This window comes from Sapajus apella, unplaced genomic scaffold (genome assembly GCF_009761245.1).
Source record: "Sapajus apella isolate SASKATOON/1434 unplaced genomic scaffold, GSC_monkey_1.0 scaffold2, whole genome shotgun sequence".
NCBI lineage: Eukaryota > Metazoa > Chordata > Mammalia > Primates > Cebidae > Sapajus > Sapajus apella.
Genome location: NW_022436942.1, coordinates 6,984,221 through 7,010,533, shown reverse-complemented (window position 1 = coordinate 7,010,533; position 26,313 = coordinate 6,984,221). Strand labels below are relative to the sequence as shown.

Genomic DNA, 26,313 nt, shown 5'->3' with positions numbered 1-26,313 from the left:
AACCTCCACCTCCTGGGTTCAGGCAATTCTCCTGCCTCAGCCTCCTGTGTAGCTGGGACTACAGGCATGCACCACCATGCCCAGCTAATTTTTTGTAGTTTTAGTAGAGACGGGGTTTCACCATGTTGACCAGGATGGTCTCGATCTCTTGACCTCGTGATCCACCCGCCTCAGCCTCCCACAGTGCTGGGATTACAGGCTTGAGCCACTGCACCCGGCCCCTGGGTTATTTCAAACACTGGAGTGGAACTGAACAGGGGATCGTTTAGTTAAACAAGTAAGTAGAGGTTATTTCTAGAAGCCTTTATACATACAGAAATGACAGCAAAAAGCGAAGAAAGATTCTGGAGAATTAACTAGCTGTTACAGACACAAACACACACACACACACACACACACACACACACACACACACACACACAGAGATTTGAGGAAAACTCAGTGAAAAGGCAAAGAAATCTCTATTTGGTAATACCAAAGGCTTCACTGATTACATTATGTTCTATTCATTAATGCTGGCATTACTGAGCCTTTATTATCATGTGTACTCATAAACATAATTTATTATTATGTTTAGTATGTTTTTAACTAATGATAGGAATATATAATATGTTACATAAACATTTTCATCAATATAAAATCTTCAATGATTTAATGGAGAAATATTTAATTTTCAGTAATAATTCTAGAAAAACAAGTTCTCAACCTTATCAGATAAATAACATATTTCTATATATGCAAAGAATGAGAAATAGATTAAAGGGCTCAAATTTGAATATAGGTATTTTAAAACTACTTTAAAGCTAATTTAAGGTGTGAGAAAAAAGTTCTTTATCAGACCAGGCTCAGTGGCTCACATCTGTAATCCCAGCACTTTGGGAGGCCGAGGAGGGCAGATCACAAGGTCAGGAGTTTGAGATCAGCCCGGCCAATATGGTGAAACCCTGTCTCTACTGAAAATACAAAATTAGCCAGGCATGGTGGCCTGCGCCTGTAGTCCCAGTTACTCGGAAGTCTGAAGCAGGAGAATCGCTTGAACCTGGGAGACAGGTTACAGTGAGCCGAGATCGTGCCACTGCACTCCAGCCTGGGTGACAGAGTGAGACTCAGTCTGAAAAAAAAAATTTACCTAGACAGAGAAATGCCCTGCATTCTGAGTTCATTTTTATTAACTTTTTTAAAGTTACTAAATTAACACTTTCTTCAGAGCAACATGGACTTATTCTAACTTTTTGCTTTTAGTTCGTGAAGTGACCGAACCGCTGAATTTAAATCCAGCTAAACGGCCTCGTCGACAAGACTGGGATGGAGAATTATATGAAAATGGCTCATTTTATTTTGCTAAAAGACATTTGATAGAGATGGGTTACTTACAGGTTTGTGCCTTCATTCTGCATTAACCTTTTAAGCTCTTTTGTGTGCATACTTTGAGTTCTAGGGAAGAAGTATGGTACAATTTCTCTATGGTAAAGAAAAGTATCAATCTACATAGGAAAGGTAATAGCTGACAAGATTTGTCATCTGAGGCATTTATCCTGCAGGTTTACCCCAAAGTGATCGTTGGAATCCATACAGTAAATATGCAAGGAATTTTGCTACAGTGATAAAAAATGAATCAAGTACTGCATGTTTACACATGTCTTGGTACTCTATTATTTTATTCAAAACTATGTAATCCATGTTTGTGTTATAGTTATGTTGCGGCTGTAGGGTTGAATAACTTCTATTGCTTTAAAAAGACAAACAATGTCACAGAGGTGAAAAGAGTAACAGCCTGGCCTTCAGGAAACCGGGCTTCTAATTCTAACTCTTTTATTATGTAACCTTAAATAAGTATCATTTTATCTGTCCTGACTCTCATTTCTCTCATTTTCAAATAAGGGATTTAATGTCTTTCATTTTAGAGCCTGCAACATGGTTGCATTACGTATTTCTTAACTTGTTAATTTTAGTTATTATTTCTTACTTACTGTGTACTGTGGAGTATGTGAAACACTGTGTATGTTATCTTGTGTAATCTACATAGCAGCTGAATGAAGTGGACATTCCTACCCAGTTTTACAGAGGAGGAAAACTGCATCTCTGGAAAATGAAGTAATTGATTCAAGGCAAAAACAGCTAGTAAATGGTACTGTCAGGATTTATATTCAGGTTCTTATTTTACTCAAGAAATAGCATTTTTAAAAAGAGAGAGAGACCTCTCCACTGTGTAATAAAAATTCCAATGTGACTCTTATTCTGAGCAAAAGAGAAAAACATTTTTACAGATCATCTGGTCAGTGTATAGGCAAATATAGACTGGCTGTTTAGTTAAATTTAGGTGTTCAGAAAAAATAGATTTGATGTACATAGATACTAACATTTTTAAGCTCTTTTCTAAGGAGGACCATGGTGTAACCCATTCCTAAAGTGTGGAGAAAAATGTTTCTCATTAAAACAAGATTTATGAAGAGACTAACAATTTGGAAAAAAAAAATGAAATTGTCCAGTAATTGATCTGGTCATTCAAATAATTACTATCAGAAGAAAGGCCCCTTCTCTTGCCACCTTGCCCTAGAATCAAGAGACTGCCCTTGCCTTTGTCCACATATATCTTGGATGACTATTAGCCATTTTCATCTGTAGCTCAGGGATCTAAGAAAACTGTGGACAACAGACACTACAGTTATTTTTCCTCCCCTGTGTTGCCTGTTACTTGCAAATTAGAACAGAAATTCCAAAAACCTTTATACTGCTTTTGGATGATGACAGGAGAGACTTCCTTAAAAAAAAGAGGATACAACTAAGGGATTTCCACAAAATCCCCGTTGTCAGAATCCTGGAAGAGGTAACATTTCTGCTTTTTCAATATTAAAATAGAAATTAATTTTTTTTAAAAAAATGGAGAACTTGAACTAGATAGAATTTGAAAAATGTTAAGGTTATTTGTTTTGTGTGAGCTTTTTCCTTAAAAAAAAAATCAAGCTGGGCGTGGTGGCTCATGGGTGTCATCTCAGCACTTTGAGAGGCCAGCTTGAGGTCAGGTTTCCAAGACCAGCCTTGGCAACGTAGAGAGATCTTATATCTACAAAAACTTTTTAAAAATTTAGCCAGGGATGGTGTTTTATACCTGTAGTACCAACTCCTTTAGGAGGCTGAAGTTGGAGGATTACTTGAGCCCAAGATTTCAAGTTTATAATGAGCTGTGATTGTGCCATTGCACTCCAGCCTGGGTGGCAGACTGAAACCCCTGTCCCAAAAAAATAAAAATAAATTAAAAAATCATTTTTATGTGACTTATTTTACTGAGTTACTCATTTTTCTCAGTACTGCAGAAATGAATTCATTGTTCTGTATTAAAGTTTTGTTATATGTGAGTGAATATTAAAAACTGTATTCATGACATTTGTTCTATCTTCAGGGTGGAAAAATGGCATACTACGAAATGCGAGCTGAGCATAGTGTGGATATAGATGTGGATATTGATTGGCCTATTGCAGAGCAAAGAGTATTAAGGTAAAAACAAACAAATCTGTATAGCCTTTCTAGTAAGTCCTAATAATTATACTTCTTGATACTGATTTCTGAAACCTCAAACATCATAGGATCTTTGTAATTACTTTGTTCATGTAAGGAAGATGTATGTAAAATACGTGTTTACATGGCTTATTCAATAAACTGAGAAACATTATCTGGTTAGACCATACAATTTTTAGTTATTGCACTATAAGTTGAAATATATATGTGAAGTAAATTTGAAGAGTAACGTTTGAATAATTGAATGGAGGGTGACATTTAATTCATTGATTTAGCCAGATGAGAGGGAGTGATTAGTATTGCACTTGTACTCAAAGGTCTATTTTGGTTTCTTTTAGATATGGCTATTTTGGCAAAGAGAAGCTTAAGGAAATAAAACTTTTGGTTTGCAATATTGATGGATGTCTCACCAATGGCCACATTTATGTATCAGGAGACCAAAAAGAAATAATATCTTATGATGTAAAAGATGCTATTGGGATAAGTTTATTAAAGAAAAGTGGTATTGAGGTATGTGCTCCCTGAATATAGCAGTATTTTATAATATTTTGATTCAGGGCGGAAGAACATGCAAGGAATTAAGAGATTTACATTTTTAGTATTAACTATTAAAATACCTGAAATTTGACCTTCATATGCCTAGAAAATTATTATACCATTTATTTTTACTCTTCTTTTAGAAGAGTTGAATTAGGAATTTGTTAAGCAGCAAATAGTATTTCTTGCTTATTCAGTAACTATAAACATAATACTTTTTAAACGGGAGCTATCTAGTATTTCCCATAGGATCTTGCAACAAAAGAGATTCCCTAGATAATACGTATGCCATTGTAAAAAAAGAAAATATCTTGTGGATTTTTAAAATCTAGCTTATTCTTGTGAGTGACATTTTTGATTCAAAATAATGTTTAAGTATATTTTTTCAATGAAGGCTTAGATAATTATAATACACTAAAAATCCTAAATATGTGTTGCTAAGCAACACAAGAGAGGTTATAGACTTTCCTCTGGATAAATTGAACTACAGGAGTATCTTAGATCAGTATCAGACAATATATGTTGTATTTTTTTTACCTGTAGATAGAATCCTTTCTATTGTAGAAAATAAAATACTGTCTCACCTTGATTGGGCTATTAGAAATAAAATAAGCTTTAATTTTATTTTAAAATGAGAATCAGTTTTCTTACTTAGGCCTTCAGAAGGTTAAAAGATGACTCATTTGTGATTTGGATTATCTACAAGGTTAATTATTATGAAAGATTTCCTGTTTTCTTCATTTTCTGATTTTTCCCTTCTCCCTCCGATCTTTTTTTCTAAGGTGAGGCTAATCTCAGAAAGGTCCTGTTCAAAGCAGACGCTCTCTTCTTTAAAACTGGATTGCAAAATGGAAGTCAGTGTATCAGACAAGCTAGCAGTTGTAGATGAATGGAGAAAAGAAATGGGCCTGTGCTGGAAAGAAGTGGCATATCTTGGTTGGTATCTTTTTATTCATCCATGGTAAAATGGACCAGGATTTATTTACTTATTTTAAAAGAAACAGGTAAATCAGAAGGCACATCCCCCAAATGGGCATGATTGTAGGGAAATAGGAACTCTCTTGCACTGCTAATCAAAGTGTTAAAAGGGACAGTCTTTCTGGAGGTTAGTTTAATAATATATATCAAATGTAGAATGATTACTAGCACAAGCTGTAAAGTCAGACCGCACTACTGATTAGCCAGTTGTGATAAGATTAATGTTTCCTCATCTATAAACTGGAGATACCAAGAGTACCTATTATCATAGGGCTCTGGTAGGGATTAGTAACATAATCTGACTAAAGCACTTAGCAGAATTTCTAGTACATAGGAATTACACTGAATATTTTTGGCTGTTAATGGAATGTACATACTTTTTCCTCCAAATTCAAATTCCAGGAAAGAAATAAGACAAACTGGCCAATAGTAAAGTTAAAAGAACCCACTTAAATGTCCTGCGAAAAATAGAATGAATGTCCCTAAAAAGGCATACTGTGCCACCATTACAAACAGTGCTGTGATCTATATTTATTTGCATGATCAGATACAGCAATAAGTTTTCACTTTAATAGTAAGCAAATGCACGTACAGTTAGCTATGATGATATGCAGCATGGAAATGATTGTGGGAACTTTAAACTTCCTGCTTACATAGCTTACAGTCTGATGATGTCAACATTTTAAAATTGATAATGATAAAGTATTAAGTTGCATAACAACTACAAATCATGTATGAAAGAAATATTTACAAGGGTAATATGAGCCTCAAAATAAGAAGCACAGGAAAACTTTGGGAGCATATGATCTGGAGACTTCAGGAATAACCCTTAAACCACACATGAGGTTTCAATGCACATAAATACTGCAGAAGGTTTGTTAAAGACAGATCCAATTTTTATTAGAAGAAAACAATTTTAATGGAATATATAAGAAATTCTAGCTAAATTTAGTATCTTTGGGATATTAAGCAAGCTTCTATATGCCTTAGTTTTCTACTTAGAATATAAACAGAAACCAAATTTTATAAGGCCATTAGAAAGAAAAACAGGCCAGGGACAGTGGCTTATGCCTGTAATCCCAGCACTTTGGGAGGCCAACGCAGGCAGATCACGAGGTCAGGAATTCGAGACCAGCCTGGCCAACATGTTGAAACCCTGTCTCTACTAAAAATACAAAAAATTAGTCAGGCATGGTGGTGTGTGCCTATAATCCCAGCTACTCGGGAGGCTGAGGCAGGAGAATTGCTTGAACCTGGGAGGCAGAGGTTGCAGTGAGCCAAAATCACGCCACTGCACTCCAGCCTGGGCAACAGAGCAAGACTCCATCTCAAAAAACAAAGAGAAAGAAAAGCAAAGATAATATAAAATGCTTAACATAGTGCCTACAGATGGTAATAAGTGTATCATTTATATAGGTAAAACTCTAGAATTATATGTGTCAAAATGTAGTGATTATCTACAAATAGTGATAATTAGGATGATTTTGATTTTTTTTGCCTTTTTTAAATCTTTTTACCATGAATATGTATTACTTATATGACATTTTAAAAAAAGGAACACTTTAAAAGGAGAGTAAAAAAATAGGGAATAGCATTTAAATTTTTATTTTAACAGAGCAGGCCAGGCATGATGGCTCAGGTCTGCAATCCCGCAACTTTGGGAGGCTGAAGCAGGCAGATCCCTGGAGCTCAGGAGTTTAAGACCAGCCTTAGTGAGAAACTTAGTGAGTCCCCATATCTACTAAAAAAAAAACAAACAAAAAAAAAACACTCAGCAGTGTTTATGTGGGTGACATAAACATCTAAAAATATATTTCTTAAAAAAATCAATACTTTTATAAGTAAAATTTAGTAAGTAGAGTTTAAAGACTGGATATGCAAATACTAACTTTAATTTGTATTATCTTTTAGTGAAAATAATTCAAATTTCAACACATTTAGTAATAAAAGAGAAAATTTCAGTAGATAAGCATAGAACAAATTTAAAAGAAACTCTTTTCAACCAAGATTTTATTGTTGTATGTGGTCTAAAATATAGTAATAGTTTACTCAGAATGGTGAATTGAAGATACTGGGAGCTTCTAAAATGCATCCTATTCCAAAAAAGGGGTTAATGGAGAAGGAGAAAAAGGATATAATTATGTCAGTTGATTTAGTATTTATTTTTATTCTTTAAAAATGGTAATTTTCAGCAAATATTAATAAGTGGCATATCGATCAGAACTATTTTAAAGAGATTTAAGATATATATAAACAAAAGACCATATGTGAACTTTAGTTCACTCCTGATTCAAATAAGTTAACTATAAAAGGACAATTTTGAGACAGCTGGGGAGATCTCAACGTATACTAGGTTACTAGAGGATATTAAGAGACTGTTATTGATTTTATGGGTTTCATGACATTCCATCAGATTAAAAAATTATATCTACTGGAGATAAATGCTGAAGAGTTTTTGGCTAAAATATGATGTCTGGGAATTCCTTCCTCTCCCTCTCCCCCAAAAAACTAGGGGGCAGTGGACAGAAAACAATACTACGAAGTGATTTTAAATTCTGATAATTTTTCAATATAAAATTGAGGTTCTTGCATATGTTTCAAATTTTGCTTAATAAAAATTTAAATAACTTAGAATTCATATATAAAATTTCTTATATTTGTAATATGTAATATGTAATTTGTAATATGGCAGGTAGGAATTATGCTCCATTCTTCTCTAGCTGATAAGAGTTGATTTTTTATTGCTTAGGGAAAACCCTTGACCTCAGTTATACTGTAAAATATTTTTGTTCCATCTAATCTTTAGCATTCTTAGATGCAGTGCCCTTAGCTCTTACTGAAGTTGCCAGAGTTACCTGTTGGTTGTTGTCTGCATTATTTTAGCTAGAATATTCTTTGTCTGTTTAAATGTTTGCTCAGTATTTATTTTACTTGACAGGCAATGAAGTGTCTGATGAAGAGTGCTTGAAAAGAGTGGGCCTAAGTAGCGCTCCTGCTGATGCCTGTTCCACTGCCCAGAAGGCTGTTGGATACATTTGCAAATGTAATGGTGGCCGTGGTGCCATCCGAGAATTTGCAGAGCACATTTTCCTACTAATGGAAAAGGTTAATAATTCATGCCAAAAATAGAAATTCGTGTAATATTGAGAAAAAAAAATGATACTGCCTTCTTCAGCCACTTTGCTTTTATTTTTGATTAAGTAAAATTCCATGTCGTAATGTTACGGAGAGTGTGATTTTGTTTGTGATATATATATATTGTGCTCTACTTTTCTCTTTATGCAAGATAATTATTTAGAGACTGATTATATAGTCTTTCTCAGATTTTTAGTAAATGCAAGTAAGAAACATCATCAAAGTTCACTTTGTATTGTACCCTGTAAAACTGTGTGTTTGTGTGCTTTCAGAGATGTTGGGATTTTATTTATCTGGGAACAATGCGTATGGTAATACATGCCCTCCTATTAATAAAATTACATTTCACAAACTTGATGAAAACTGCCTTGTTGCTGTAGAAGAAATCTACCAAGCATTTTGTTTCCTTTAAACATTAATCAATCTTGGTGAGAAACAAGTCACTCGATGGCGGGGTAGAGCATCTGATTGTACTTCACATACGTATATGTAGCAGCATATACATTTGTCCCTCGGTCTACATGGGGATTGGTTCCAGGACCACCCACATACACGAAAATCTGTGCATACTCAGTTACCACAGTCAGCACTGTTGAACCCACATATACAAAAAGTGGGCCCTCCATATACTGCAGGGTTCACACCCTGAGAATACTGTATTTTTGATCTGCATGTGGTTAAAAAAATTCACGTAAAAGTGGACCATACAATTCAAACCCATGTTGTTCAAGGATCAACAGTATATACAAACAGAAACATCCAAATAAATGTATATGTTACGAAGGTATGTATTGATTGGGAGGAAGCAAATTATTTGCAGTTACCCCTGAGATAATGGTGTTTTTTTTTTTTTTTTTTTTTTTTTTTTTTTTTTTTTTTGAGACAGAGTTTCGCTCTTGTTACCCAGGCTGGAGTGCAATGGCGCGATCTCGGCTCACCGCAACCTCCGCCTCCTGGGTTCAGGCAATTCTCCTGCCTCAGCCTCCTGAGTAGCTGGGATTACAGGCACGCACCACCGTGCCCAGATAATTTTTTGTATTTTTAGTAGAGACGGGGTTTCACCATGTTGACCAGGATGGTCTCGATCTCTTGACCTCGTGATCCACCCGCCTCGGCCTCCCAAAGTGCTGGGATTACAGGCTTGAGCCACCGCGCCCGGCCCGATAATGGTAATTTTGTATACAGGATCTTGGAGATATTACAGGTTTGGTTCCAGACTATTGCAATAAAGCGAGTCATACGATTTTTTTGGATGCCAAGTGCATAAAATGTTATGTTTAAAGTATACTGTAGCCTGTTAAGTGTGCAATAGCATTATGGGCAGATAAACAATGTATATACTTTAATTTAAAAATAGTTTATTGCTAAAAAATGCTGACAATCATCTGAGCCTACAGCGAGTCAGTCTTTTTGCTGTTGAAGTATCTTGCCTTGAATAATGATGGTTGCTGAAGGTTGACATGGCTATGGCAATTCCTTAGAATAAGACAACAATGAAGTTTACCACATTAATTGATTCATGAAAGATTTCTCTGTAGTGCGTGATGCTGTTGGATAGCATTTTACTCACAATTGAACATCGTTCAAAATTGAAGTCAGTCCTCTCAATCCACTAGTTTATCAACTACATTTATGTAATTTTCTAGCATTGATTGTCACTTGGTGTTCATAGCATCTTCACCAAGAGTAGATTCTATCACATGAAACCACAGTTTTGCTCATCTATAAGAAGCAACTTCTCATCCATTCAAGTTTATCATGAGATTGCAGCAATTCAATCACATCTTTAGGTTCCACATCTAACTTTATTCTCTTACTCTTTATACCACATCTACAGTTACTTCCTCCTTTGAAATCTAGAGCCCCTCAAAGTCATCCATGAGGGTTAGAATCAACTTCCAAACTCCCATTAATGTTGATATTTTGACCTTCTATGAATCATGTATGTTCCTAATGACATCTAGAATAGTGAATACTTTCCAGAAAGTTTTCAATTTACCCATTTCCATCAGAGGAATCACTATGGCAGCAATACTCCTAGAACTGTATTGTTTGAATAATAAGACTTGAAATTACTCATTGATTCATGGCTTCAGAATGGATGTTATATTAGCAGGGATGAAAACAACATGAATCTCCTAGGACATCTCCATCAGAACACGTGGGTGACCAGGTGCATTGTCCATGAGCAATAACGTTTTGAAGGAATTTTTTTTCTGACCAGTAGGTTTCTACAGTTGGTTTAAAATATTCAGTAAACCATGTTATAAACAGATGTGCTATCAGCCAGACTTTTTTGTTCCATTTATAGAGCACAGACAGAGTAGATTTAGCATTATTCTTAAGGGTCCCAGGATTTTTAGAATGGCAAATGAGCATCAGCTTCAATGTAAAGTCATGGCTGCTTTAGCCTTCTAACATAAGAATCAGCCTGTCCTTTGAAGATTTAAAGCCAGACATTGACTTCTTTCTAACTCTGAAAATCCTAGATGGCATCTTCCAATAGAAGGCTGTTTGGTTAATACTGAAAATTTATTGTTGAGTGTAGCCACATGCATCAATCATCTCAGCTAGATCTTCTGGATAACTTGCTGCAGCTTCTACATCAGCACGTGCTGCTTCACCTTGCACTTACTTTTATGTTACAGAGATGGCTTCATTCCTTAGACCTCATTAACCAATGTCTGCTAGCTACCTGCTTTTCTCCTGCAGCTTCTCCATCTTTCCCAGCCTTCATAGAATTGAAGAGAGTTAGGGCCTTGCTCTGGATTAGGCTTTGGCTTAAGGTAGTGTTGTGGCCTGTTTGATCATCTTTCCAGACCACTCAAACTTTCTCCATCTCAGCAAGAAGGCTGCTTCACTTTCTGATTATTTGTGTGTTCACTGAAGTAGCACTTTGCGTTTCCCTTTATAACTTTTTTTTTTGTATTTACAACTTTGCTGACCATTTGGCACAAGAGGCCTAGCTTTTAGCCTATTTAGGCTTTTAACATGACTTCCTCACTAAGCTTAATCATTTCTAGCTTTTGATGTAAAGTGAGTGATGTGTGACTCTTCCTTTCACTTGCGTACTTAGGGGGCCATGGTAAGCTTATTAATTGACCTAATTTCAATATTGCGTCTCAGGGAATAGGGAGGCCAAGCAGAGCAAGAGTGATCAGGAAGCAGCTGGTTGGTGGAGCAGTCAGAACACATAAAACATTTACGGATTAAGTTTTCTGTCTCTGTGAGCATAGTTCACAGCCCTCCAAAACAATTACAGCAGTGACGTGAAAGACCGTGGATTCACAGATCATCATAACATAAAATAATAATGAAAAAGTTCGAAATATTGTGAGAATTACTAAAATGTGACACAAAGACATGAAGTGAATCCATGCTGTTGGACAAGTGGTGCCAATAGACTTGCTTGATGCAAGGTTGCCACAAACCTTCACTTTGTAATAAACACTATCTGTGAAGTACAATAAAGCAAAGCTCATTAAAACACGGTATGCCTGTATTATATTTGGCTATCATCACGGCTTTACAGCTGACATAAATAATTCTTCTACCTGATTAGATTCCAATAGTGGAGAATTGTCTCATAAATGTGGACACTTGCCTGATAAAATTCATTTGCAGTGGAACATTTACATCTATTTCCATCATAAAAGTAATTCATGTGACAAGAGGTTGACCTCTCAGGCCAACTATACAGGAAGCCGCTTTTTCTCTGTCAGGACTGTTGGATTTACACACTCCAGAGTCTGCTCCCATAGGACAGACATAAGTTGGAGAAAAAAAAAATTTAACTATAAAACTAATGGCTTATTTTAATAAACTTTAATGGCTTATTAGTTTTCTTTACATCTTGTCTTAGTTTTACTCTCATCCTTCTGGTTTTCCCACCATTAACTTTATTTTTTCCCACCCCTTTATATTTACACATCCATGACGGTTCTCACCCCACTTCTTATTCTTTCCCAGGAATCACATCTCTATTGAAGGTTTCAGATGCAGATGAACCTCATATATAATCTTCAACCACAATACTCTGTTGTGAGTTCTAGTCACATCTCAAATTTTCATGTTATAGGCCAGACTCCTGGACTTCATCTCTCAAGTTTGTGATTTTATCATTAAGATGTTATAGCTTTTCAGCTTCTCCTTTTTATCTCTATTCAGACACCAAAGCTTGAGTTTGATACTACTAACCCAGGGTCCTGTCAGTTTATCCAGTACTATCACCAGATCACTTGTTCAGATTTTTGCTAGTTATTAACCTTTTCAAAATATTTAGTGACTCTATGCTGACCATGGAATAATACATACTTATACATACTTCAAACCAAACATTGTAGCCTGGTCACAGCCTAATATTTCCAGCCATAGTTTCTGCAAGTTATTGTGGGCCTCTTCACCCCAGTCGTAGCTTATTCTCAAGTCCTACCTTTATCAGCATGAACAATACATTCCTCAAAAAAATTCTGCAAAAATGCCTCCCAAATCAATTACTCTGTATGAGTATAAATCATATTGGAGTCCTCGTTTCGTTTCAATGACTCCGAGCCAAGTACAAGGAGATAATTCAGTTCTCACTGTTACATCTACTGCCTGTGTTCCTAGTAGTAGGAAATCTTAAGAAAATATCATATGTTCAGCTCCAATATGTAAGGAACTTAGAAGTTGCCATTCCCATCCTTACATCAAGAAAAACTGGACAAACTGAAAATCAATGGCTTTTGGACCTACCAGAGAACCAAGGTCTCAGGGCAAACAGCCACCCATCTGGAGAGAAATGTACATCCAGAGAGATACAAGAGTATCTGATACTTGCTTACCTGGAGCAGAAGCTCCAGGATGCCCTAACCTGATAGGAACACTTAACTAGTAATTCTGATGAATTGCTAGAGCCTGAGTATGGTCTAATGTGACAGTGAGTAACTCCTAGTGGTTGCTGTCATGCAGGGGATGGGCTTGCAAATACAACTTCCAGAAATATCAGTAGGTCCTCACAGGGAGGTTCTGAGGATTCAGGAAAAATCTCCCAATGGCCCTGGCAGGAGGGGGTAAAGAATATGTCTCTTTTCAACTTTAGGGAACCTACTATCAGAAAAGGTTAACCAGGTTGAAAAAAATAATTTAGAATTTGACTTTGGAATGTTTGTCAAATATCAAAGGTTTAAACATTTGGTATTACAAAATAAAATCTCAGGTCACTATAAGTAAAAGGGAAAAATCTTTACTTTTGGATAGAGGATAGACAGCTTTTCAAAGAAAACCCAATAAAGACAGCATGAGGCCAACTAAATCTGTCTCTTTTCTTTCCGCTCTTTTTCTGTCATTTATTCAAAAGGCAAACAAAATATTTTAAATTATTTTAATATTATACAAAGATTTCTTCAAGAAAAAAGCCAAATTTCACCTTTGCATTAGTATACTATTAATGTTAAACCCAATTCTCAATAAAACCTTATAAACAAATCTATCCAATCTTAATTAATTTGACCATTAGGTAAAATTTCCATAATTTGTTTTTTATAATCCTTTACAATGTTGTGTTAAAGAGCAGTTCAACTTTCTAAGAAAACCTTGTTATTCAGACACATGGGCCCAGACTCTGGTCCCGCATCCATGTTCTTTTATTTTAATGTTTGATTTATGGAAAAACTAAATAATCCCTTTCAAATTTTAGCCAGCTTTCTCACACCCATAGGACTGTTTTTATAAGATTAATCTCTAACAAGTCTTTCACAATTTGTTTAAACTTTCAGTTTTGTCCTATTGTTCTTTTAGCTTAGGCCAATCCTTAAAAACCTCTGAATTGGACAAATTACATTCTCTTTAACAAAAACCATTCCACATGCCTTCTTATAACCTGTTACCAAAACCACATTCTACTTTCCTTATATATCTTGCATGTGAAACTGTTTCTCCAGTAGTCTCAATTACATGTTACAAGGTTAACTCTCAGCAACTTTAATTTTTGGCGAAAAACCCAACAAGTAAAAGTAATTTTAACCATATATCAATTGTAAAGCCCAGGACAAGACAGAGCTGCAAACAACGGATTCTTCCAGTCTAGGCAGGGAACCTGGCTAACTCCCTATGTCCCAAGACCTTACCTAGAATCCAATAGCTATAAAAGAGGCAAGTCAAATAATTATGCTAACTCCTAAAAGTATTTTATGACCTTAAAGCATCTAGCATCGGGTGAGTACTCACAGTACCTGGTTTTAGCTTTGTATCACTGAAAGAAGATCTGAACACGTAGAAAAAACACTCTTGAATCACCGATGCCATCCCTTGCCCACTGCCCCAACCCAGCCCTAGCAGCAGCAGTGTGGGGCAGACAGTGTCTCTGAGTCCTGGAGGAGAGAGAACATTCCAACTGTAAGGCATTGAACTCAGTGTTGCCTTTGATAGCAGAAAGAAAAGAATCTGACCAAATTCAGCTGATGCCCCTCCATGGAGGGAGCATTTAAACCTGCCCTAGCCAGAAGGGAATCACTGATCCCAACCGTCAGACCTTGAGCTCCTCCAAGCTTTGCCGCCATGAGCTAAAGTGCTCTGAGGCTCTAAGTAAACTTGAAAGGCAGTCTAAGCCATAAGGACTGCAACAGCTAGAAGAGTTCTAGTGCCGGACTGAGTCTAGAGACAGTGGACTGGAGGGGCACATGACCTACTAGACACCAGCTGGGGCAGCTAAAGGAGGCATCTCCCCTGCCCTAACCCCAGGCTGCACAGCCCCTGGCTCCAAAAGAGATCCCTTCCTTTAAAAAAAAAAAAAAAAAAAAAAAAAACCCCCCCTCATCCTTTCTTCCCTCAGTTTCAAAAGTGTTTCCAATGTTTACATTCTAGTTAGACCACAAGAGTCCTGTCTCAGCACCAGCTGCTTAGTGACAGCATATTTAAAGCAGGCAGAAAAGAACAGAAAGGGAAATACAGCCTGCCATAGGATCCAGGCCTATATTCCTGTGAACTCAGTGCTAGGCATAAGAGCCAGGCTTCACAGGTGAGGTGTGAGAAAGAAAGGAGGAGAAGAAAAAAAGAAAGGTAAAGTGACCAGAAGGAAACTTGGGAACCTTTCAACCACTACACAGAGTGGGGTCACTACACCCACCATTCTCATTTATCTTCTGTCAGGGAGAGTCTTAGAGCCCTACGTGGGCAGCTCTCCGAGATAGTCAGGGGGGTGAAATGAGAGGTAGAGAGTAAAGAAAGGCAGCAGGGCCCATACAAAAACCCATTCATTCACACGTACAAACAGTGTGCTTCCAAATGAGTCGCCAGTCAAGGGTCTGGGCGAAGCCCTTAATCTCCCACCCCAGTTCCAAATGGCTCCACAGAGAACTGAGTCTGAGCTGAGTTCCTATAGTATCATATAGTCAAATAAATACAAAGGCACAAAATGCTCAAATAGTATCATTTAAATAGAGCAGGGCCCCAGTGACACACCAAAAGAGCCAAGTCTTAAATAGGGCAAGGCCCCAGCGATACCCCAAAAGAGCCACCCAGTTTGGGTGCACTCCAACTACTCACTCAGTTTCAAAGTTTGTTAGCTTCTTAAGAGGCCCTTTTGCCTGCACCAGTCAAGTACTAAAGGCAGCAGATGCCATGCCATGAGGCAAAAGGGAGCTTCCCCTAAAACAAATGCATTTTTGGCAGCTTCTGGGAAGTTGCCTAACGTTCCCATTATGGGATGTGTTAGCCATGAGCAGCTGGCACTCACAGGTGACACCACACCTTACCTGGTAGTGAAACGGGGCTGACAAACTTAGCTCACCCCAGGCATGCAGCACCTCCCCATATGAGCCACAAAAATTGTAACCAAAACACAGGTCCAGTCACTCCAATTAATAGGAGCAAGGTCTGGTATAAAGAAAGTGACATTTTATTCCAAAGCTTGCATAGGGGAAGAGAAGCAGGATCTTGCCTTTGAGGATGCCACTTCACTTTTGGAGCAGAAAGTGGGGTGCTGTTAAAGGGGGCCCAGCATGCTGGCATGAATGACATGCCGAGGAAGAAGTGAGCAGGTGGGGGGTCTGCATACTAGCTTTGGTGCCTTAACTACTGGGTGGTCAAGCTGGTGACTGCTGGTCCCTTTGAGGACAGGACTAGGTTGTAAAAGCAGCAGAAAATTCTCGAGGTGGCAGAGAGTTTCATAGCAGAAATACTTGGGTTGTTGATGGACTGTTATTTCTTTAGGCAGCAACCTGGTAGGAGAGTTTCACTCTGGAGCTTCTAAGTACATAGTTAAATAAGCTTGCCCTCTAGGGAGTGTCCGGTGAAAAGGGTAAAGGCTATAACTGCATTTCTAAAGACCTAATTAGGAAGTGGAGAAAAGCAGGAAAGAAAGAAGAAGAAAGTAAAAATCTCTCTCTTAGAAAAATGAGGGTACTCAGTTACACTATGATTAATGAATAAAGGGATGAAAAAAGCACACAACATGTAAAATCAAATAGAAAATGTCAATACAGATAGAAACTATAAGAATCAAAAGGAAAGGCTAGAAATCAAAGAAACTAACAGAAATGAGGAATTCCTTTTGGTGGTTTATCAGTAGACTTAAGATAGCTAACGAAAGCTAGGGAAGCTTGCATATTGGTAAATTTTAAAAGTTCCCAAACTGAAAACAGAAGGAAAACAAATTTTAAAAAAGAATAGAATATGCAAGAACTGTGAGCCAATATATATTCAAAAGGTATAAGTGAATACCAGAGGGATAAGAAATAGAACATGACAGAAGAAATATTTGAAATAATACATGGCCAAGAACTCCCAAAAATAATGGCAGACACCAAACACACCAAACTACAGATCCAGGAAGCCCAGAGAATGCCAAAACAAATGATTAAAAATAAAATTCTACAACCAGGCTTTTCATATGCAAACTGCAGCAAGTCAAAGGCAAAGAAAATCTTGAAGGAAGCCAGAAGGGGGAGTAAAAAAACAACAAAAACCAGAAGTGAGGGTACACATTTTAACAGACTTGACCTCAGAATCCATCCGAGCAAGAAGAGCGAAGTGAAATCTTTGAAACTATGAAAAAAAAAGCCACTGTCAACCAATATTTTTACATCCAGCAAAATTTTCCCTCAAAGGTGAAAAATAATTTTTTAGAGAAAACTGAGGGATTTCATTGCCAGCAGATCTGCCCTGCAAAAAAGTTAAAGATATTTTTCAGAGAGAAGAAAAAATAGTAGAGATCAAAAACGTGTATCTAAACAAAGAAAAGCATTAGAAAAGGAATAAGTGAAATTAAAATAATAAAATATTTTTTGGAACTTACAATTTAATAGGCAAATAGTTGTACTACAAAAGTAAGGGAGATATGTTTGAAGTCTAAGTGCATGATGGTTCATTTAAGTGACTACATTCAGCCATGAAGGAGGAAAGCAGACAGATGTCTGGTTTTTTTTGTTGTTGTTGTTTTTAATCGTACTTTAAATTCTGGGATACATGTGTAGATCTTACAGGATTGTTGCATAGGTACACACATGCCATGGTGGTTCGCTGCCTCCATCCCTCCATCATATACATCAGGCATGTCTCCCAATGTTATCCCTACCCAACTTCCCCCCACCCTGCTGTCCCTCTCCTAGCCTCTCACCTCCCAACAGACCCCAGTGTGTGATGTTCCCCTCCCTGTGTCCATGTGTTCTCATTGTTCAACACCTGCCTATGAGTGAGAACATACAGTGTTTGGCTTTCTGTTCTTGTGTCAGTTTGCTGACAATGATGGTTTCCAGATTCATCCATATCCCTACAAAGGACATGAACTCATCCTTTTTTATGGCTGCATAGCATTCCATGGTATATATGTGCCACATTTTCTTTATCCAGTCTATCATTGATGGGCATTTGGGTTGGTTTCAGGTCTTTGCTATTGTAAACAGTGCTGCAGTGAACATATGTATGCATGTGTCTTTATAATGAACAAATTATAATCCTTTGGATATATACCCAGTAATGGGATTGCTGGGTCAAATGGAATTTCTATTTCTAGATCCTTAAGGAATCGCCCCACTGTCTTCCACAATGGTTGAACTAATTTACACTCCCACCAACAGTGTAAAAGTGTTCCTATTTCTCCACATCCTCCCCAGCATCTGCCTTCAGATATTTTAATGATTGCCATTCTAACTGGCATGACATGGTATCTTAATGTGGTTTTGATTTGCATTTCTCTAATGACCAGTGACGTTGAGTGTTTTTTCATATGTCTGTTGGTTGTATAAATGTCTTCTTTTGAAAAGTGTCTGTTCGTATCATTCACCCACTTTTGAATGACTTTGTTTGTTTTCTTGTAAATCTGCTTTAATTCTTTGTAGATTCTGGATATTAGCCCTTTGTCAGATGGGTAGATTGCAAAATTTTTTTTTCCCATTCTGTTGGTTGCCAGTTCACTCTAATGATTGTTTCTTTTGCTGTGCAGAAACTCTTAAGTTTAATTAGACCCCATTTGTGTATTTTGGCTTTTGTGGCCATTGGTTTTGGTGTTTTTGTCATAAAGCCCTTGCCTATACCTATGTCCTGAATGGTTTTGCCTAGGTTTTCTTCTAGGGTTTTTATGATGTTGGGTCTTATGTTTAAATCTTTAATCCATCTAGAGTTAATTTTATTGTAAGGTGTAAGGAAGGGGTCCAGTTTCAGCTTTCTGCACATGGCTAGTCAGTTTTCTCAACACCATTTATTAAACAGGGAATCCTTTCCCCGTTGCTCATTTTTGTCAGGTTTGTCAAAGATCGGATGGCTGTAGATATGTGGCATTACTTCCAAGGCCTCTGTTCTGTTCCATTGGTCTATATCTCTTTGGTACCAGTACCATGCTCTTTTGATTACTGTAGACCTGTAGTATAGTTTGAAGTCAGGTAGTGTGATGCCTCCAGCTTTTTTCTTTTTGCTTAGGATTGTCTTGGCTATGCGGGCTCTTTTTTGGCTCCATATGAAGTTTAAAGTGTTTCTTTTCCAGTTCTGTGAGGAAGGTCAAAGGTAGCTTGATGGGAATAGCATTGAATCTATAAATTACTTTGGGCAGTAAGGTCATTTTCACGATATTGATTCTTCCTAACCATGAGCATGGAATGTTTTCCCATCTGCTTGTGTCCTCTCTTATTTCCTTGAGCAGTGGTTTGTAGTTCTCCTTGAAGAGGTCCTTCATATTCTTGGTTAGTTGTATTCCTAGGTATTTTATTCTCTTTGTAGCCATTTTGAATGGGAGTTCACTCATGATTTGGCTCTTTGTTGTTGGTGTATAGGAATGCATGTGATTTTTGCACATTGATTTTGTATCCTGAGACTTTGCTGAAGTTGCTTATCAGCTTAAGGAAATTTTGGGCTGCAACAATGGTGTCTTCTAAATATACAATCATGTTGTCTGCAAATAGAGACAATTTGACTTCCTCTTTTCCTAATTTAAAATCCTTTATTTCTTTTCCTTGCCTGATTGCTCTGGCTAGAACTTCCAATACTATATTAAATAGAAATGGTGAGAGAGGGCATCCTTGTCTAGTGCCAGTTTTCAAAGGGAATGCTTCCTGTTTTTGTCCACTCAGTATGATGATGGCTGTGGGTTTGTTATAAATAGCTTTTATTATTTTGAGATACATTCCATCAATACCTAGTTTATTGAGAGTTTTTAGCGTAAAGGGCTGTAGAATTTTGTTGAAGGCCTTCTCTTCATCTATTGAGATGATCAGGTGGTTTTTGTCTTTGGTTCTGTTTATGTGATGAATTACGTTTATAGATTTGCATATGTTGAACCAGCCTTGCATCCCCCGGATGAAGCCTACTTGATCGTGATGGATAAGCTTTTTGATGTGCTGTTGCAGTCGGTTTGCCAGTATTTTATTGAAGATTTTTGTATCGATGTTCATCATAGATATTGGCCTAAAGTTTTCTTTTTTAGTTGAGTCTCTGCCAGGTTTTGGTATCAGGATGATTTTGGTGTCATAAAATGAGTTAGGGAGGATTCCCTCTTTTTGTATTGTTTGGAATAGTTTCAACAGGAATGCTACCAGCTCCTCTTTGTACGTCTGGTAGAATTTAGATATGAACCTGTCTGGTCCTGGACTTTTTTTGGTTTGTAGGCTATTAATTGATGCCTTAACTTCAGACCTTGTTATTGGTCTATTCAGGGATTCAGCTTCTTCCTGGTTTGGTCTTGGGAGGGTGTAAGTATCCAGGAGTTTATCCATTTCTTCCAGATTCACTGGTTTATGTGCATAGAGTTGTTTGTAGTAATCTCCGATGGTAGTTTGTATTTCTGTGGAATCATTGGTGATATCCCCTTTGTCATTTTTTTATTGCATCTATTTGATTCTTCTCTTTTCTTTTTTATTAGTTTGGCTAGTGGTCTATTTTGTTGATCTTTTCAAAAAAACAGCTCCTGGATTTATTGATTTTCTGGAGGGTTTTTTTGTGTCTCTATCTACTTTAATTCTGTTCTGATCTTAGTTATTTCTTGTCCTCTGCTAGCTTTTGATTTTTTTTTTTTAATCTTACTTCTCTAGCTCTATCAATTTTGATGATAGGGTATCAATTTTTTTATCTTTCCTTGCTTCTCATGTGGGCATTTATTGCCATAAATTTTCCTGTGCACAGTCGGGCACTTGGCGCCAGAAATGAGAGCTCACCCCTGCCCACCCCCTCTCACTGGGTCAGTGAAAAAATGATCAGAGTAGTGGTATTTCACTGGAGGCCCATAAGGCTGGCTGACCCCACCCCGCCCCTTCACGGGGAGGGGAAGGTGGGGCGGAATGCCGGGGGCTTCCCACTTATTCTACGCCTCTCATGTCTCTTCACCATGCCAGGGTAGAGTAAAGATCAACAGGGTCTTCTTTCTCCGCTGATTCCGCCAAGACCGTTCCCTTGGCTGTGGTTTCGCTGGATAGTAGGTAGGGACAGTGGAAATCTCTTTCATCCATTCATACATGTCACTACTTAGATGATAAGGCATTTGGCTGCCTTAAGAGAGTCATAGTTACTCCCGCCATTTACCCACACTTCATTGAATTTCTTCACTTCGACATTCAGAGCACTGGGCAGAAATCACATCGCATCAACACCTGCCTTGGGCCTTGATGAAATAATAATATTTTAATTGATCTAAAAGATAGCTATTTAAAGTAATATTAGTAACACTGTACAGGGTGACTATAGCATATGGATAAGTGTAATAATTGATAGCAATGTCACAAGGAACGGAGGAAATGTGAGTGCACTCTTTTAAAGTGAAGTTATGTAATGTTGTTTGAAAGTGGACTTATTTTAAAATGTATATTGTAAACTCTAGGGATATCACTAAATTTTAAAATAAAATGTATATGATACACCAAGTGAAGATATAAAATCCAATCATGCAAAATGCTTAATTAATCCTAGAGAAGTCAGAAAAATGGCAGGAGAAAGAAACAAAGAACAAATGCAATGAATAGAAAACAATTACAAAGATGGTACATTTTAATGCAACTGTATCAATAATCACTTTAAATGTGAATGTTCTAAACACATGAGAGACTATCAGGTTGGATTTAAAAAAAAAAAAAAAAAAAAAACTAGACTTAACTGCATGCTGGCTGCCACGAACCTACTTTAAATATAAAGACTCAGAAAAGTGAAAAACAAAATGATAGGAAAAGAAATACCATGCTAAATTGATCAAACGACAATAACATACACTCTGTCAGTTATCAATGACTATATAACAAATTATTTTAAAGCATGTTTGCTTAAAACAATAACTAGTTTTTCATAATTCTATGGATCAGTAATTTGGGCTGAGGTAAGTAGAGTTGTTCTTGTGGTCTCACTCCGTGGCTGTAGTCAGCTGATAGTGGGAATGGATGAACAGTCCAAGTGAGTTTCCCTCACCTATATCTACTGGCATCCAGGCCATTCTTTTCATGCAGTCTTTCGATTTTAAGGAAACTGGCTTAGGTGTCTTAACATGGCAGTCTCTGAGCAGCTAGAAGGTGAAATTAGATGCGGCAGCGCCTTTTGATAACTTCCCCAAAAGTCACACAATGTTACTTCAGCCTCAGTTTTAGTGGTCAAAGTGTCAAGTTGCTGACCATTCAGCTCAGATCAAGAGGTCAGAAGATGTAGTCTACTTCCCAATAGCAGGAGTTTAATTTTTAATGCATTATATATGTTGATATATATGGGTTTGGAAATTTGAGAAGCTGAAAAGAGAAAGATCTTTTTGAGAGCCTTTATTATAATTATTATGCATTTTGCAATTTGGACAAGTTTAGCCAAACTTTCCGTACCCAAGCTTCCTTGCTCTAATTAAAGATAATAACAGTATCACCTCATAGGATTGTGGGATTAAATGAGATAATATAGGTAGCATGTTTAGAGTAGTACCTGGCTCATGTAAGGCCTCTAAATGTTTATTATTATTGACAATAAATGAACTTCGATTCTAGCTTCAACATTGTCATGAACTAGCTAAGGAATGTGTTTCAAGCTATTTAACACCCCCTAGCCAGTTTATTTGACTATAACCTGAGAGGCTTATAATCGACAATCTTTATTATACCTTCTAATTCTACAGTTGCAAATGTACTAATGTTTTACTTAGAAGAAATATTTCGCATAGAAGAAACATATATTTATGATTAACATGAGCATTCAAGGCTCTGGAGATGACTGGCTACAAATCGTAGTGCAGAAGTCTTCAATTTCTTAGTACACCAGTGAACTTAGAAAAGAAATACTCTTTGTTATTATTATTTATTTATTTTTTGTAGAGATGGGGTGTCACTGCATTACCAGGCTGGTCTTGAGGTCCTATGCTGGAGTGATCCACCCACCTTGGCCTCCCAAATAGTGGGACCACAGGCATTAGCCACTGCACCCAGCCAATACTCTGTATTAAAACATGATTCTTTGAAAGAGAAGAGCTATCAAAAGTAATATTATTTGTGAGGACCGTTTACCTTTTCTCAATTTAACAATGAAGCATTTCACACGCCAAAGATATTATTATATTTCCAGAAATTATTAAGTTGGTGAAAAATAATTGTGGTTAATGGCAAAAAAATCACAACTACTTTTGCACCAACCTAATAAAAAGCCAAATAAGGCACAAGTTCACCACGTTGGCAGACAAACATAGGGGAATGGGATGAGATGAGTCTGGTGAGGTGAATAAACAGAGGCCAGATGGTACCAGCTTTTGTGAGTTACATTAAGACATTTTTGCTTTATCTTGAAAATAAGGGTAGAGAGAGAACTCCTTAAAGAGCTTGAAGTAGAAAAAACTTTTCAAAAGGAGGTGAAATTTGAGCTGGATCTTAAAGACTGGAAAATTTCATCGGTGTCAAAGGACAATACAAAAACATGGAGTTAGTGTTTGTATTCGGATAACGGAAGAGGCCATCGCGTACAGGCCTGAAAGGATGTAGAAGGTAATGGTGAGAAATGAGACCAGAAACACAAGACCAAACTGGAGATGAACTTCAGAAGAAAATGCTTGATTCCTGTGTTGACTCTGAAATGCTCAATTTCCTTCTAATTCAATCTATTCCACTACCACTTTAGTTGTCTACCTTATGCTTTCTGTTCCCTTGGTAAAACACAGTGACTCCATGCTGCCCACATAATAAGGTAAGCAATTCCCAGTCCAAGTGTTAGAGTTCTCTTTTGTATCCTTCCTGCCACTCTGCCCTGACTATGAAACTAGTAGATAGCCAGGCATTAGCCCTCCTCTCCTTTCCCCAAACGCTGCCCATTCTTCTCTTAAAGCCTTCTCTTCCTTCACAGCCCTAAGTATATATCAAAGTGTTCATTGGCTTAATGCATATCTTCAAGTTATTGACGATCAAAAAGCCTGTTTATTTTGTTGGCATCATACTGTGTTAGTGTAGTGGATGCTACGGTGGGCCACGCAGATCACCCTTGAAACTGAAGGTCTTATCACCTCCAGCTGCTGGGAGTGTTGTCAGTAGACAAGCCTCAGCTATCAGCCCTCTTCAGAACTGCCTCACCTAAAGTTACTCCCTTTCTGGGAGTAGCCCACATCCAATGACTGGATGGAGGCAGAGGATAAAAGCCCTGCCTCACCACCCCAAGAAGGGACAAGACTGAGAGGCCAGGCTAGCTTCAGAGTTCTCTGTGATGTCAACTGAGACTGTGTAGGAACTATCTCCTCTCTCTCCACAGCCCTCCTCCTTTGTTTTCCATCTGCAAGCGCGCTCCCAAGTGCCTGCCTTCAGAAACGTCATGGACATTAACCTCCCTCTCCAAGTCTGCTTCTCAACCCAGGAAACTAAGAAATATTTTTGAATGAGCGAGTGAAAGAATGTACAAAATATCTTATACCTTTTCGGATGGGTACTGGGTAAAGTAATTACTGTTAACTGAATTACTGAATTGCCAAGCTAAGCCAGTTAATGATTTTCAAATTATTTAAAGGGCTGTGTGTGAAGTCTTAATAATCTCTGTTGTACTCTCCTGTATTTGGTCTTCTGTTTCTTTGCTACTGATAAAAAATTACTTTTTCCAAGTTTAAAAACTTTTTTTTTTTTTTTTTTTTTTTTTTAGGAATATGTCGCCTTTGATAAGCTGGTGCTTTTGTCTGCCTGAACTGGCTGACAGTTTTACTAAATACAGTACTAAGGAATGTTGGTTTGTTCACATTTCATTGATGATATTTCCAATGTAGAACCATTTCATGCTTTACTGAATAGCTCTCAAAATTTAAAGTAGTTGCAATATTATTTGTATGATGATGAAAATACTTGATATATTTTTAAAATTTCAGTAGTTGACATTTTGGCCACTGGGTGTCATCACAGGTCTAGGTTTTAAAATGTGCAGTTGTCAGTTGTCACCTGCTGATTGAAATGAACTAATGGAGTCTGATGAGGCTTAATGACATATCTTCATCATTCGACCGAATGTTTAATCTCCACTATAGGAATTCCTTTATAAAGCACAATTTGGATACTTTTTAGTTTTTCTTTACAACAAATCACAGGGATAGAAGTAAAGTTTCTTCCAACCATGTCTGGAGTGAGCCTTGAGTGGGGAAATGTGGTGGGAAGGCTGAGATAGAAAGAGGGCATGTAAATGACTGAACTACTGCCTTAGTAGAGGACCAGCGCCAACAGAAAAGGAAGATGCATTCCCACCTGGCACGGTGGCTCAAGCCTGTAATCCCAGTGCTTTAGGAGACTAATGCAGGTGGATCACTTGAGAGTGGGAGTTCTAGACCAGCCTGGCCAACATGATGAAACCCCGACTCTACTAAAAAGGCAAAAACAATTAGCCAGGCATGGTGGCGCACGGCTCTAATCTCAGCTACTCAGAAGGCTGAGGCACAAGAATCACTTGAATCCGGGAGGCAGAGGTTGCAGTGAGCTGAGATCGTGCCACGGCACTCCAGCCTGGGTAACAGAGCAAGGCTCTTCTCAAAACACACACACACACACACACACACACACACACACACACACACACACACGTATTCCCTAAGCTATCCAGATCTATCGCCTGGTTACCTCAGGCCATTACCATGACCTCTATCTTAACTTCTTTTAATCCTCACAACCCCTATAAAGCACTTTTATTTCGTTTATTTTACAGATGTGGAAATTGAGGCACAGAAAGGTTAATAATTACACCCAGGGCCAAACAGTAGGTGCTGGATCCAAAATTTAAGACACAGAACATTCCCAAGGGTAGCAGATTATACCTTTGGTGAAGGCTTAGGTAGTGTTTCCTCTAAGATAGCCCCTCAACCACTTTCATCAAAATCATATAGTAATTGCAAAATATATATTCCAGCACCTTCCTAGTGCTACTAAATCAAAATTTCCAGGATAACATCTGGGAATTTGCGTGTTAGTAAAATTCCATCAAGTGACTTTTATGCACACTGAATTGTGAGAATCTATTAGTTAGAGGAGTGAAATTGGGAAGGCCCTGTCTTCTGGAAAGAAAAAAAAAAACAAAAACAAAAATGAGAGAGACAGAGCAGTCCTCTGAAAGCATAGCTATGGAATCCAGGCTCAGGAACCATCCTAGTCTCTTTAATAGATACTCAGTGTGTGTTGGAGACCTTCTTCCTGATTACCAGCAGGACTCAGGTGGCCTCATCCCACCCACCTGCCTCCAGACATACACTTGTTCACCGGTAGAGACTCTAATTCACTC

The 26,313-nt window shown here is 37.6% G+C and overlaps 1 protein-coding gene and 1 long non-coding RNA gene across 2 annotated transcripts in view; both read left to right on the top strand.

The window, feature by feature from the left end:
- CMAS (cytidine monophosphate N-acetylneuraminic acid synthetase) overlaps positions 1-8,514 on the top strand; it is a 19,014-nt gene extending 10,500 nt beyond the window's left edge. The window contains exons 4-8 of the mRNA XM_032287566.1: positions 1,243-1,376; positions 3,401-3,495; positions 3,855-4,026; positions 4,836-4,989; positions 7,970-8,514. Of these exons, the coding sequence (XP_032143457.1) occupies positions 1,243-1,376; positions 3,401-3,495; positions 3,855-4,026; positions 4,836-4,989; positions 7,970-8,160 (746 nt within the window). The 3' untranslated portion in view covers positions 8,161-8,514. The remainder of the gene's footprint in view (positions 1-1,242; positions 1,377-3,400; positions 3,496-3,854; positions 4,027-4,835; positions 4,990-7,969) is intronic.
- Positions 8,515-24,194: 15,680 nt separating this feature from the next.
- LOC116556654 lies at positions 24,195-24,782 on the top strand. Its single transcript, XR_004271111.1, has 2 exons — positions 24,195-24,459; positions 24,700-24,782. It is a non-coding gene; the product is annotated as an uncharacterized LOC116556654 (long non-coding RNA).
- The last annotated feature ends 1,531 nt before the right edge of the window (positions 24,783-26,313 follow it).